Consider the following 12,595-nt stretch of genomic DNA (forward strand, 5'->3'; position numbering starts at 1 on the left):
GAAACTTTGGGAATGGGTTCTTCAGGTTGAAAAGTTACATCAGCTGTGGCAAGACTTATGTTAACATTTCTTTTGTGACCCTTCTTTAAGTGCAGTATCTGTTTATAGTTAGAAGAGCGTGATAGGCTTGCCTTGAATAAGTTATTAGTTCCCACCTGTTATACGGCTGTTGTTTGCCATTGGTAAAAAAAGTAGAGACCTGCATTACGTTTCAAGTTATGTGTGCAGAGCCAGTGTTGCATTTATTTTTTTTTAAACTATGCGTTAAATATCTTTCGTCTTACCATTTAAAAAAAAATTGTCAGCAGCCCATCAATGTTGCTGTTGCATGGTATTATACAGCTGGTATACTGAAAGGAAGGGATTTAGAAAGGCAGAGATGGGTGTAGTGCTTCCTCTGCCAATTAAAATGTTGCAGAGATCCATTACTTAGCTAGCAGATTGTGGGCACCAGAAAAGTTTAAAAAAACACCTGAAAAAATGAATGGAAGCAGTATCCTTTGGGGCTTATTTAACACAAATGTAGTTTGTTTGGCTTTGGAAGGCAAACACGTGAGCTGCGCATTCCTTGGTACGCTCACACCCAATTTCTAGCACGTATGGCTGTGTGTTTGCCCTGGTTTTGTATCTTTACTTATATACCTGCAGTTGTAGGGCTAACTTATGGGACAGATGCATATTGGGCTAATTACTGGAATAAATGGGCCTTTGGTCTTACTCAGTGTAGTCCCTTGTGTGTTCTTAAGGCCACAGTAGGAAGGATATGGTCATGCTGCTGAGTAGGTGGGCTGCAGGTCTGAAACTTGCTTCAGGAACTTCTTCTGGCTAGCTCGTGGCTTTGAAGGTTCTTATATAGTAGAGCAGTAGGGAAATGTCCCTCATTTTTGTTCTTTTCCTTTTCTTTTTTTCTTGTTTTCTTTGCGCTGCCCTCCTCATGAATACAAATGCAGTTTTGAAAGGGAGAAATAAATGTGAGCAGGTACAGTACTTACTTCCTGTGGTGCAGGCTGACAGGAGCTTAAGGTGATCCTATCTCTGGACAGATACAGAATTGTTCAGTGTTCATCCAGCTCAGCTTCCTGAATCCTCTTACTGCATCACTATGAGAGTGCTCATGCTGGCAGGGGCAAGAGTGTGAGACTGGCTGTGCAGTGCAGGCCTCTGCTGTAGTGACTGACTTGTAGCATCCCATGCACTCATGCTAACTGAAGTCTGATCTGAGACTGCTTGAATCTGGAGGTGTGAACTGCTGTGGGTTTTTTGCCTCCACCCCAGACACTCCCCCCGCCCCAAATAAAAAAAACAACTTTTTTTCGCCTTTGGAATCCTAAAATTTTTGTCTGCTAAATAATTACTTGGGAAAGGAATGTAATGCAAAAGTTATCCTCTTTAAACCAGTACTTGGATTATTCTTTTCCATACAGGAATAAAAACTCTGTTACTGAAATGCATTTAAGTTATCACCTAATAATAATAATAATTCAAACTGTTATTAATTGGAGATTGTAATGATTTGGCAGCTAAGTACTGACTGTATCAGGTACTTCAGATTTCCATTTTTAATACTGATAGCCAAGGTAGTAATTGAGAAACAGAACAAACCCCAGATATTCAGTGCTGCTTTTCTCCCCTTCTTTTTTTTCCATCTCAGGTTAGCTAGTATGCGTGTTGGCCATCTGTACCTGTAGCTACAGACCTGTATGTGCCCTACCTCATGTGTGAGAAGTTTCTGCTGTTCCTGCATTGTAGACTTTTTGAGCTCCTACAAGAATGTATGTTTTCCAGGAAGTTTTCCTGCTTTATCAGTTTGAGAAAGCTCTAAAAAACGTTTCTGGGTTTTGTGTAAGAGCACTCATCCTTATGTTTACTGTATCTAGGAGGTAGACTAAGGTTTATTTGAACAACCTGTTTCTCTGTGGTGCTGATGTGTTTTTCTGCTCTGTTCCATTTTCTTTTGGTACTAATTTCTGAAGCATATGAAGTGGTAAGTCAAGGAGTAAATTATGTGAGACACAGGCTGGAGAGAGCTGAACAGTGCTACATGTGCTGTAATTTTTCTGTCTGCTGGCCCATGCTGCTGGTGTGGGTCAGCTTGCAATAATGTGGTGAAAGGATGTCAGCAGAGCAGTTAATCCGGGATGGGGATAACACAGGGACCAAGCAACGCAAAACCTGGGAGGTTTGTCTTTCCAGTTCCGGGATGCTCGTGTGGTGCTGGCTGTGCCAATTCAGAGGTGCCTTGTGGTTGCCGCTTTTAACTGACTGGTCCTGGTGAGAATGTCCTGAGTTGGAAGGGATCCACAAGGGTCATCGAGTCCAACTCCTGTCCCTGCACAGGACAGCCCCAAAATTCACACCATGTGTCTGAGGGTGTTGCCCAAGTGCTTCCTGAAGATCATCAGGCTTGGTGCCGTGACTGCTTCCCTGGGAGCCTGTTCCAATGCTCAACCACTCTCTGGGTGAAGAACCTTTTCCTAATACCCAACCTAAACCTCCCCAGGCGCATCTCCCTGCCACTCCCTGGGGTCCTATCGCGGGTCACCAGGGAGATCAGCACCTGCCCCTCCTCCTCCCCTTGTGTGCTGGTTTTGGCTGGGATAGAGTTAATTCTCTTCACTGTAGCTGGTATAGTGTGGACGGCACATTGATGCTTTTGTTGTTGTTAAGTAGCGGCTCAGTGGCGCTAAGTAGTGCCTATAGCAGTTGGGGATCTTTCCAGCTTCCCAAGCACTGCCACCTGGGCAAGAGGCTGGGAGGGGTGGGGCCACAGCCAAGGCAGCTGACCCTGACTGGCCAATGGGATATTCATTCCATACCATGTGATGCCATCACCAGTATATTAATTGGGGCAGTTGGGTGTGAGGTGTGGGAGGAGTGGTTGTGACTTGGGGACTGCTGATGTTGGATTGGCGAGTGGCTGTGTCACATGCTGTTGGTTTTGGTAGTTCATTCCCCCTTCCCCCCACCCCGGGTTTCACCTCTCTAGTTATTTTCCTTTTCATTGCATTATTATTGTTGTGATTATTGTTATATTTTAATTATTAAACTCTTCTTATCTCAACCTACGAGCTTCTCACTTCTGTCCCCCATCCCGCCTGTAGGGGAGTGAGCGAGCAGCTGGGTGGGGCTGAGTTGCCAGTAAGACTAAACCTCAACTCCTTGTGAGGAAGCTGCAGACTGCGATGAGGTCTCCCCTCAATCTCCTCTCCTCCACGCTGAACAAAACAAGTGACTTTAGCCACTCCTTTATGGTTTCCCCTCTAAACCTTTCACCAACTTTGGGGCCCTCTGGACACTCTTTAGTAGCTTTGTATCCTTGATGTACTATAGCGCGCAGTACTTGAGGTGAGGCGCACCAGTGTACAGTAGAGCGGAATGATCACCTCCCTCGACCGGCTAGCAATACAGTGCTTGATGCACCCCAGGACACAGGTGGCCCTCTTGGGTGCCAGGGCATGCTGTTGGCTCATGTTCAACTTGCCGTTGACCAGAACCCCCAGGTCAGTCTTCATGCGGCTTTCATTCCTCAGTCTTTATGTACATCCAGGGTTGCCGTGCCCTAGTGCAAAATCTGGCAACCTTGCATGTTGTGGTATATTGGTACCTGCAGAAAGGCCGGGTGTTCTTCTGTGTGGAGAGCTACTTTGGGTGCTATGGTGGACAGTGCTGTTGGAGTTCCTGTGGCCTGCTTGGCTAAAAGTGAAGCTTTGATCTTTGCACATGGTGCTGGAAAGCAAACTGAGAATTGGGCCTTTCAAAAGGGGCATTGTGGGATCTCACTGGGAAGAGGGAGGTTCAGTGTTACATGCTTTCTTCATATTTATGCATACTGCTTCATGTTGGATGACTAAATATCTGATGATACTCTTGTAATGACGCTTAAAATCATGTAGCTGATTAAAGGCTTTGGAAATCTGATACTGCCCTAACTAGCAGTTTTCCCCATCCAGTGATTCCATGAACCCAGACTTTCATGGACCAGCAAGTCCAGTAGTTCAGTAAAATTTTGGAGTAGTTGGATATTTTTGCATGATACATATTATGATTTCATATGCAATCCCATGTGAATGGGACAGAATAAGTTTTGTTTCCTCTAAGCTGTGCATTTAAAAAATTTATACTCATTTACACGTTCAGTCATGGCAAGTCTTGGTATTTTAATGTCAAATACTTGGTTTCCCTTTGTGAAATCATTAACTGCTCTCTGTGATGGCCACTTACTCTGCCTTTCCTTTCTAATATTTTCTGATTGTTTTACTCCTGTTTTCCCTTTTTTCCTGTATCAGCAGCTTCTTCTACTCTCCATTTTTTCTGCAGGTTCCCTCCTGTTCCTTTTCCCCATGTTATCAGGTTAGTTAATGCAATTGCTATTTTTGAAACATATTGCCATCAGTAAGTGATGGAGTTAACACCTGATTTCAGAGAATAATATGTGTCCCACTACAGCTTTATTTACTGTCTGTTCATTTTGCTTATTTTGAAAGGCAAGAGAGCACCTGGCAATTTTTGTTTTATCTGCATTCAGTATTAATAACTATGGAAACTACAGAACTTAATCTTAAGATGTTTACTGTACAAATAGCTTATTTTTAAGTGCTGGTAAGAAACTGATGTCTTTCTGCAAATATACCTCTTAAACAGGCTGCTCGGGGTAGCTGGACTGTAGCCATTTATTTGTTGAGTAACTAAGCTGTCAGGTAGAAGTTTCTAATAATGCCATGGGTGTAAGGAGAAAGGACTGAACTAAATCCATTCCACAAGTTGAATGAAAATAGATGGACAAGACTCTCCTGCAAGGTGTGTGTTTTACAGGAAAACCAAGCTGTGAAGCAGTGGATTTTCGTATATATTGCAGGCAGAGCTTGGTTATTATGTTTACATCCCGTCATCATTTGACTACCTATTTTATCTCATTGCAAGGATATATTAACAGTGAACTTGATAACCTATGGCTGTAACCTTGGAGAAGGCTTTTTCCCTCTGAGAAGGATATCTGGATTTACTCTGTGAGGGAGATGTTACTTGGAAATGCTGCCTAAACACAATGCTAGAGTTGAAAATACGATAATCCTTTTTAAGGTGTTTAAGGTGCTAAGGAAACTTGGGTAATAAATTGTCAGTGACGGTCTTTACAAGTCCCTGGTGCTTCATAGAGCTGTGATAGTCTGATAAAGTAGAGCATCTGATTCTTCAACAGTAGAAATTAAAATGACCTGACTTAATTGATTTTCTATTTATGTACTGTAGGCTGCTTTCTGGCTAGGAAGTTTTGCTGTATTCTCTTAAGGGGGTGGCAGGGAAGGAGCATCAGGATTCACTTCTGTTAATTTTAATCTTAAAGCTTACACTGGCAAAGATCTGTTTAGATACATTTCTAGGGGGTGGTTGTTTTTGATGGTCTTGCAGAAAGACTGCTCAAATATTTTTTTTCCTAATGATTCTAGTATATTAACAACTTGTTCCTTTACTAATCTGTCTTGCTGTAATTCTGGATTGTCATTGACACACAAAGTTTCACTGAGTAAAATTTAATTCTTGTATTGAAATGTGTCTTTAGAACTGGTGTGAGATTTCTTGCTTAATTGCACAGTTATCCAGTACATTCTGAATGTGTAGAAAGTAGGAAGATAGAGCAGTTTTTCTGCAGATGTATATGTTTTATCAAGATAGGATCTTCATCACCCATGAGTGTCTTAATCTTGTGGTCCTGCTACCTTTTTCTTGCCTACCTCTCCCTCTACCTCTTCCAATGTTTCCTGCACAGTTTGCTTACTTCAGACAACGAAAAACAAAAAGCAACATCACGCAGTCACAGAAAAAGACGGCGAAGAGGAAGGGTTCGTCTGTCCACACACATGACGTTCCAAAGGAAGAGTACTCACTAGCAGCCCAAGACGTTGGTAAGGGTATAGAGAGTAAGGCTGAAGACACCAACCTACTAGAGACAACAACAGAGGCAGAGGTAAATCTTAGTATTTTTTGCACTTCAGTTCACTCCATCTGCAGATAACAAGTATTCCAGGTGATTGTTTTACTTAATTGGGTATTAGCTCTCTGGCACTGTCAACTAGCTGCCACTGAAAAGTAAGTGAAGTGTTGTATTTTCACTTGTAATAATTAAGTTTCTTACAAAGTAATGTAAATAACTGGAAAAAAGTCTCTATTATGTGGACTGGACAGCTGGTCTGGTCGAGGAGCCGTCTGCTGTTAGCCTGCTAAATTAAGGTCTTTCACCTTTCGTTGTCATGAACTTTTCTTTGGGCAGACTTCTGGTTATGTGGCTGTGACTCCATGAAATGGCAAATCCAGACTGAGAGGCATAGTAGATGGGCAAAACCTTCAGGACCTTATAATGCACAGCAATAGTTAGGTTTGGTAGAACTCTGCTGGCTCAAATATGCTTAATGTTTTCTGAACAAACATAATTTGTTTCAGCTTGCCTTTAGTAGCCATTGTAAAGCCATCATAAATGTTACAACCTCTGACAAATTTGTTTAAAATGTGACTCTGCTTGTGCTTGATGTACTTCAGTGTGTTTGTGCTCATGACCCTCTAGAGGTAGCCCTGTAGTCATGTCAATAAATGTAGAAATATAGCTTGAGATTACCGGAGATTTGCTAATAGATGTACTGGTCTGCCTGAATTAAGGAGTTTCTTTCTTGCTTCAGCTAGCAAGCAAGATTTTTATTTTTGTATCAGCTGCAGATTAGACAGTCATGTGATGCTTTCTCTCTCTTTCTGTCTCTTAATAAGAAGACGCAAAATGTAGTTTTGAAGTTTGGGTTTTTTTCTTTATAGGAATTCAGCTTGCTTCAGAAGTGGTTAGCTAATACTTTTACAAGCTTCAGAAGTTACAGGGCAGCTCTCTGGCTACCACAAACTGTATCTTGGTCTGGGAGTTTGTTTAGAAAGTAACTTCCCAGTGCATTTCACCATCTTGTCTATGCAAAGATTTGAGTTTTGGGAAGGCAATGCCTTCTGTATAAAAAGTATCTCTCCAGCTGTTGGTGTGTTTTCACAACATACAACAATATCAAACATGTATTTGCAAACCTGTGGTAACGGAGGATACCATTTGCATGTATTATCTTGCTTTCTGTCGTAAGGGTGCTTTCAGGGTATCCTGAACATAACGTTTGCATTGCAAAGGCTTTTACATATCTACGTGCTAAGCTATATGCGCTAATGAAAAAGCATACAGTATTTTGTCAGCTGTAGCATTGTCAGCAGCATCCTTATTGCGTTCATGTGAACTTAAATTAAAAACCAAACAAAAAGCACTTACTGCTTCTAAACAGCTTCTGTCAAAATAGCTGGTTTGTAAAGCAAATGGAATTGCTTTCCAGGTTATGTGAGAGGGCACCAGCAGTCATTGCAAACTACTTCATGCAGATTCAAAATACAGGGAGGATTATGGGCTCCCTTTTCTAAATAGTGCTACAGTTGTCTTTGTCTTGTTGTGAATTTAATGAGAGGTAAATACCTTTCAAGATACCAAGCTACATTAAGTATATGAGTCAGAAAATAGTACTGCTTTTGTAATTGTGTGAATAATTTTAGCATGTTTGTTAAGTAATCTCATGGCAGTTAGTTACTAATATTTAGTAGTGGATTAAAGAGTATTCAACTGTATTTGCAAGCCACAAAAGCAGGAAATAAAACATTGAATCTAATTGGTGAGACTTAGCCCTAAATTTTTGAGTAGGCATTTGTAATAATTTTAATTTTTTTCATTCATTTGAGCATGGATGACCAGCTGAGTTTAGCATTAAAGTCAGTCTCTCGCTCTCACTGGTATGTTGTCTCACAACATGGACATTTCTGGCTTGTGTGCTTGAGGTGTTTCTAAAATAATTCAGGTTTTCCTTATGTATCTTTAAAATGGCCATGATTTAGCATTTGTTTTATTTATTTTCTTACCAGGGAAGTGCTGACTTGTCCAACTGGGATGTACTGAATGATCATGCAGCTGAAGTAAGTGTGAAAGAATATATCTTTAGTAAAAGATGCTGATATACATGTGCAAGAAGAGTATGATAATTGGTTACTAAAATTATTTGTTATTGAGTATTGTTATCAAATGTGATAAGTGATGCGATTTCACTATGTTACAGCCTAAAACAGGTACTTCTCTGTACATACATGTACTGGCTACAAAATTGGTTGGTAAGAGAATTGGTTTTAGTGAAATCATGGACCTTGTCCAGAGAAATTTGAATGATGTTTTTAATTGAAAAGTAGGTTCTTTCTTTGTTTCATACATCAAAACAAAAAAATATTTAAAATAAATTACAAGATACTGTCTCCTCTGTGAGAACGGTAACACTATTGCTCCTAAGAAACCACAGGATTGGTTGGAGCAGCTTCTGTCTCTGTACTTGTTTTTTTGTTTTGTTGTTAAAGGCCATAGAAACTTAGTATATTGAATATTTATTTGCAATAGCTGCTTACACTTGAATTTAATATTAAGTCAGGAACCTTACATTATTAGTTTTCCTATGGATGAACTCCAGTCAGCACAGATGTATGTAAAAACTTACAGAGCAATAACCTTACATAAAAATCCTCAACATCTGTTTAATTTTGGTAGTACTGCCCCCCTCCCACTTGTAAGTTGGAATGTATTTTAAATCCCAACATGTGTCAAAATGGCACTTTGCCACAGTTTGGTGCTATAGAATCACAAGGCTCTTCTCCCTAATTTACTTTTGTGCCTTAAAGTATTTTATGAAAATATATTATCTATGAAAATTTTATTTTAAATTTTTAAGAATTAACGACTTATAAATGTTTCTATTAAATACAAAGTCCCAATATTGAATTACTTTTAAACTAGAATTTTTCCCAGAATTTAAGCTTGCATTTACATTTGGAGTACTCACAAACCAGAAATGGTATACTGTTTTGGTGAATAAATACGTTTTTCTTTTATGAAGAAAGTTATGATAAATTCTGCTGGAGAATACAGTGAGCTTGATGCTAAGATGTGTCAGGCGAGAATAGCTGAGTTAGAGAACAGACTTCTGGAGAAACAGGAAGCAGTCGAAAGACTCACTGCTCAGATGGACGAGCTACAGGAACAACTTGCCCAGCACAGTGACTCTATGCAACTTCAGGTATGTTTCACAGAATTGGATAATGGGGATAATATTACTTTGTTTTAATCCTCAGAATATTTAGGAGGCAAAACTCAAAATAAACATTGTTTTTTATTGAAAAGTACTTCATCTTGCGAACACGTGCTGTGAAAAGCAGTACTGACGTTTTCCATTCAGCACTGCCCAGGACTTCATATTGTGTGAATCAAGAGAGTAAAATTAAATTTGAAATGCTTCTATGTTTAGAGAGTTTTTATGAAATGCATAGTTAAATTCTTATGCTGAGAAATGGTTGTATAGTTGCTACTACTTTTTATTGATGAATTTTCTTACTGTACTGAGGAGTGGGCCTTTATAGAGAGAACCTGCAAGAACCACTGAGTTAAATATAGTTAATTGTATGTTGAGGTAGGGTCTCAATGTAAAAACATGGGACTTATATTTTCAGTGCTGACTTCAAAAATATATCAAGGTCATGGTGAAAAATGGTGCACCCACCCCCGAAGTATTGTTCAAACTATTGAAAATGAAGTACTTATTTCAATATGAGTGTTTCTGTGGATATGTCTGAAAACCACTTCATGGTTGCATCTAGGCTCCTTTTTGAATGTTCACATGGGATGGCAGACACCACTCCTACCACCACCCCTTCCTCCCCAATGACTTTCCCCCCCACAGAGATCATTCACACTTTTTGACTATTTGTTAACACTTCTGGCTTTTTGGCAGTGGGGTGGGGTTTTTTTGTATGGGCAAATGATTAAGTAGGATAAGTTAAACTTTATTAAACTGACATATACCTTCTGTCTTCCCAAAACATTAGAAGAAGATATTTTGAATTCCCTTTCTCTAGCATTTCTATGTAAAGGTAAATTATCAGGTGCTTCTGAAGAATAGTTACTTGCCCCTTCACATGTTGTTTTTCTCCTTTTAGGACTGGGAAACAAAGACATTTCCTGTTGGTGAGAAACAAACTGAGAAGGTTAATCTGATTAACCCTATTTTATGTTAACGTATCCTATCTCATTAGCTTTCTCTCACATGGCTGAAAAGAAGAGCTGACAGATAGGAAATAATATAGGGGGTACTAAATATTCATTATATCATGTAGAAAACTTGATTGCTTTTACATCAATAAGAGATACAAAAATTTTAAGTAAAAATATTTAATTCACTACTGACATCTTACCGTTTGTTTAAACAGTCACTTTTGATTAGGTTTGTCATCTCTTTGAGATCAGTGTAAGATTCCTCTTTCAGCATGCCTGCCATCATGTTTGACCACAAATATTTCTGGTCCCTTGGTGCAAGTTTGTTAAAACTTCAGTGTAACTATAGACTCTAACAGCTTTGCTCTAAGAAAATTTACTCGGTTCCTAATACGTTAAGCATATTTTAATTTTAAAAGTGTGCTTCTTGTGGTCCATGTAGGAAACTACTGTTCAAGAGCAGAATGAAATTATCAGGAAACTGGCAAGCTGCCTTCAGCAGGCAAGGAAGGATTGGGATGACCTACAGGAAGAGGCTTTGCAGGTAGCTGGTCAGATCCATGATTTACAGCTTCAGGTACATCAGGTGAGCCTCTCCTCCAATTTTTGCTTCCTTGCAAAGAGAATGAGAACAGGTTTGGAATACAAACGTAAAAACATATTGAGCTTATCACATAGCTCCTCATAGTTCAGTTTGCAGTGCAGCAGTGAGAATGATTTCAGGGTGAGTCAGCATTTTCTCCAGTTTTAGGAATGTCTCTGGGACCCTAGCATTTTCCACTTAATTGCTTTTGTAATGTTTGGGAGGTCATTACACTTCTTTGCCCATCAGTTTAGCCCTTGTTAGGGAATCTTACCCGATATTGTTAGTGGTCTGGGGTCCACACAGCAGTCACTGCAATGATACAGGCTTACACGTGATCAGTTTTCCTTGCCTTTGCCAAAGAAAGCTCTGAGTATGTGTATGGGCAACTGTAACAGCTCAGCTGTTACACAGAGCTTGCTAAGTTGAGGTAGTGTGACTTGGCTTGGAGAAGGAGATTTAAGATAACCTGAAGACTGTTGATGCAGCCCCTGTGACGCATAGGAACCTGCTTCAGTGCAACAAGTTGATCATGGATCTAATCCGTGGATAATGTGATGTACTGCAGCCTTTCATCTACTTTGATAACATTTTTTAAAAAATACTTTATTCTTTTTGATGATGCTCAGTATTCTAGTGGCTATTCTCTCCAAACACCTGTACATTTGTTGTCTTAGGAGCCTTGTAGTATATGCCAAAGGCTAATATTTATGTTTACTTACCATTTCAGGTTTGCATGATAAGAATTGCTCTAGGAGGGACTGCATGTCTTAAAATATCTAGATAGCAAAGGGGTTTAAAAAAATTAAAAATAAAAACTGGGACTTACTGAAGTCCAAGGATTATCTTGAAGGAGTTGCTCATACTCTGGAAAATAAAGCCTCTGCTAAATGAAAGTCTAACTTTGGAAAAGAACAAAAAATACCGCTTTCTATGTACAATTCTGATTGCTATTGACAAAATATGGGGTAATAGTGAAAATTACAGGTGATTGTTGGGATTTGCTCCTTAAGCCATTGAAAGACAACAATAAAGCCTCTAAATAGCAGTTCAGGTGTATTCTAAACAAGGCTAGTAATATGATGCGAGTTATTTGTGTCAACTTTAACAGATGAAAATACTAATAATGTCTTAAATAACACCTTCTTGGTTTTAGCAGAGTCTTTTGGAAAAGGTTTTAAAAATGAATAAAACACATTTTATATTACACCCGTAGGGGTAAAAGTTTTCCTTTCGAGGGAGGTGGAGCAAAAAAGAAAACCTTTAATATTGAGCTGCAAATCCTCTCCAGAGAAGACTGTTTTGTTCATTGCCCTCTTACTAGTATGTCTAGTCCATTGGAAGCCCTGCTTTATTTAAGGGTTTCATAGAGATTAATTACCTAACATTTATATCTTTACAGTAAGTAATAGTACCTAAAACATGACAAGTGTTGCCTGACTCTTTAGGGATATTCGTATTCATTGAAAATGAAAGATGTAGCGTAAATCTGTAGAAAATTAATACAGTCTATTTTATGCATACAGTGAGACTTGTGTATGAGTTATTCTGACATAAACTTCTTCTGACTGTGAGTACCTTTATGTGTTCAGGTTAATGAGATGCTGAGGAATAAAAGCCATGGGAAAAATGAAATATTAGAAGCGCAACAGCAGATGTCTGTCTTTCAGAACCGTCTCAGGGAGCAAAATGCACATTTGGAGATGCTGTGTCAGAAAGCACATGACCTGGAAGTACAGCTTGAGTCTTCTCAAAAGGTAAAAATTTTGTGAATTGCCTTTACAATTATTAGTTCTAAGGAGTTAGGCTTTTGTTGTGATTGTGTAAGCTAAGGTGGTGGTACTTAGAGGAAGAACCTGCAATGAACATTTAGTTTGTGCATGAGGTAACACTGATGCTTCAGGACTGAAACTACAGTCTAATAT

The 12,595-nt window shown here is 39.3% G+C and overlaps 1 protein-coding gene across 15 annotated transcripts in view; it reads left to right on the forward strand.

Annotated features, from left to right (window-relative positions):
- Positions 1-12,595, forward strand: part of PCNT (pericentrin) — a 117,264-nt gene that overhangs the window by 1,437 nt on the left and 103,232 nt on the right. For 6 of the 15 annotated variants that reach the window (XM_075094227.1, XM_075094229.1, XM_075094233.1 and 3 more), the window contains exons 2-7: positions 5,765-5,962; positions 7,924-7,974; positions 8,937-9,116; positions 10,033-10,080; positions 10,530-10,673; positions 12,263-12,427. In XM_075094227.1, coding sequence (XP_074950328.1) covers positions 5,765-5,962; positions 7,924-7,974; positions 8,937-9,116; positions 10,033-10,080; positions 10,530-10,673; positions 12,263-12,427 — 786 coding nt within the window. The remainder of the gene's footprint in view (positions 1-5,764; positions 5,963-7,923; positions 7,975-8,936; positions 9,117-10,032; positions 10,081-10,529; positions 10,674-12,262; positions 12,428-12,595) is intronic. The other 9 variants (XM_075094239.1, XM_075094240.1, XM_075094241.1 and 6 more) reach the window with 5 other exon arrangements.

The sequence above is a fragment of the Phalacrocorax aristotelis genome, chromosome 5 (genome assembly GCF_949628215.1).
Source record: "Phalacrocorax aristotelis chromosome 5, bGulAri2.1, whole genome shotgun sequence".
NCBI classification, from domain to species: Eukaryota; Metazoa; Chordata; class Aves; order Suliformes; family Phalacrocoracidae; genus Phalacrocorax; species Phalacrocorax aristotelis.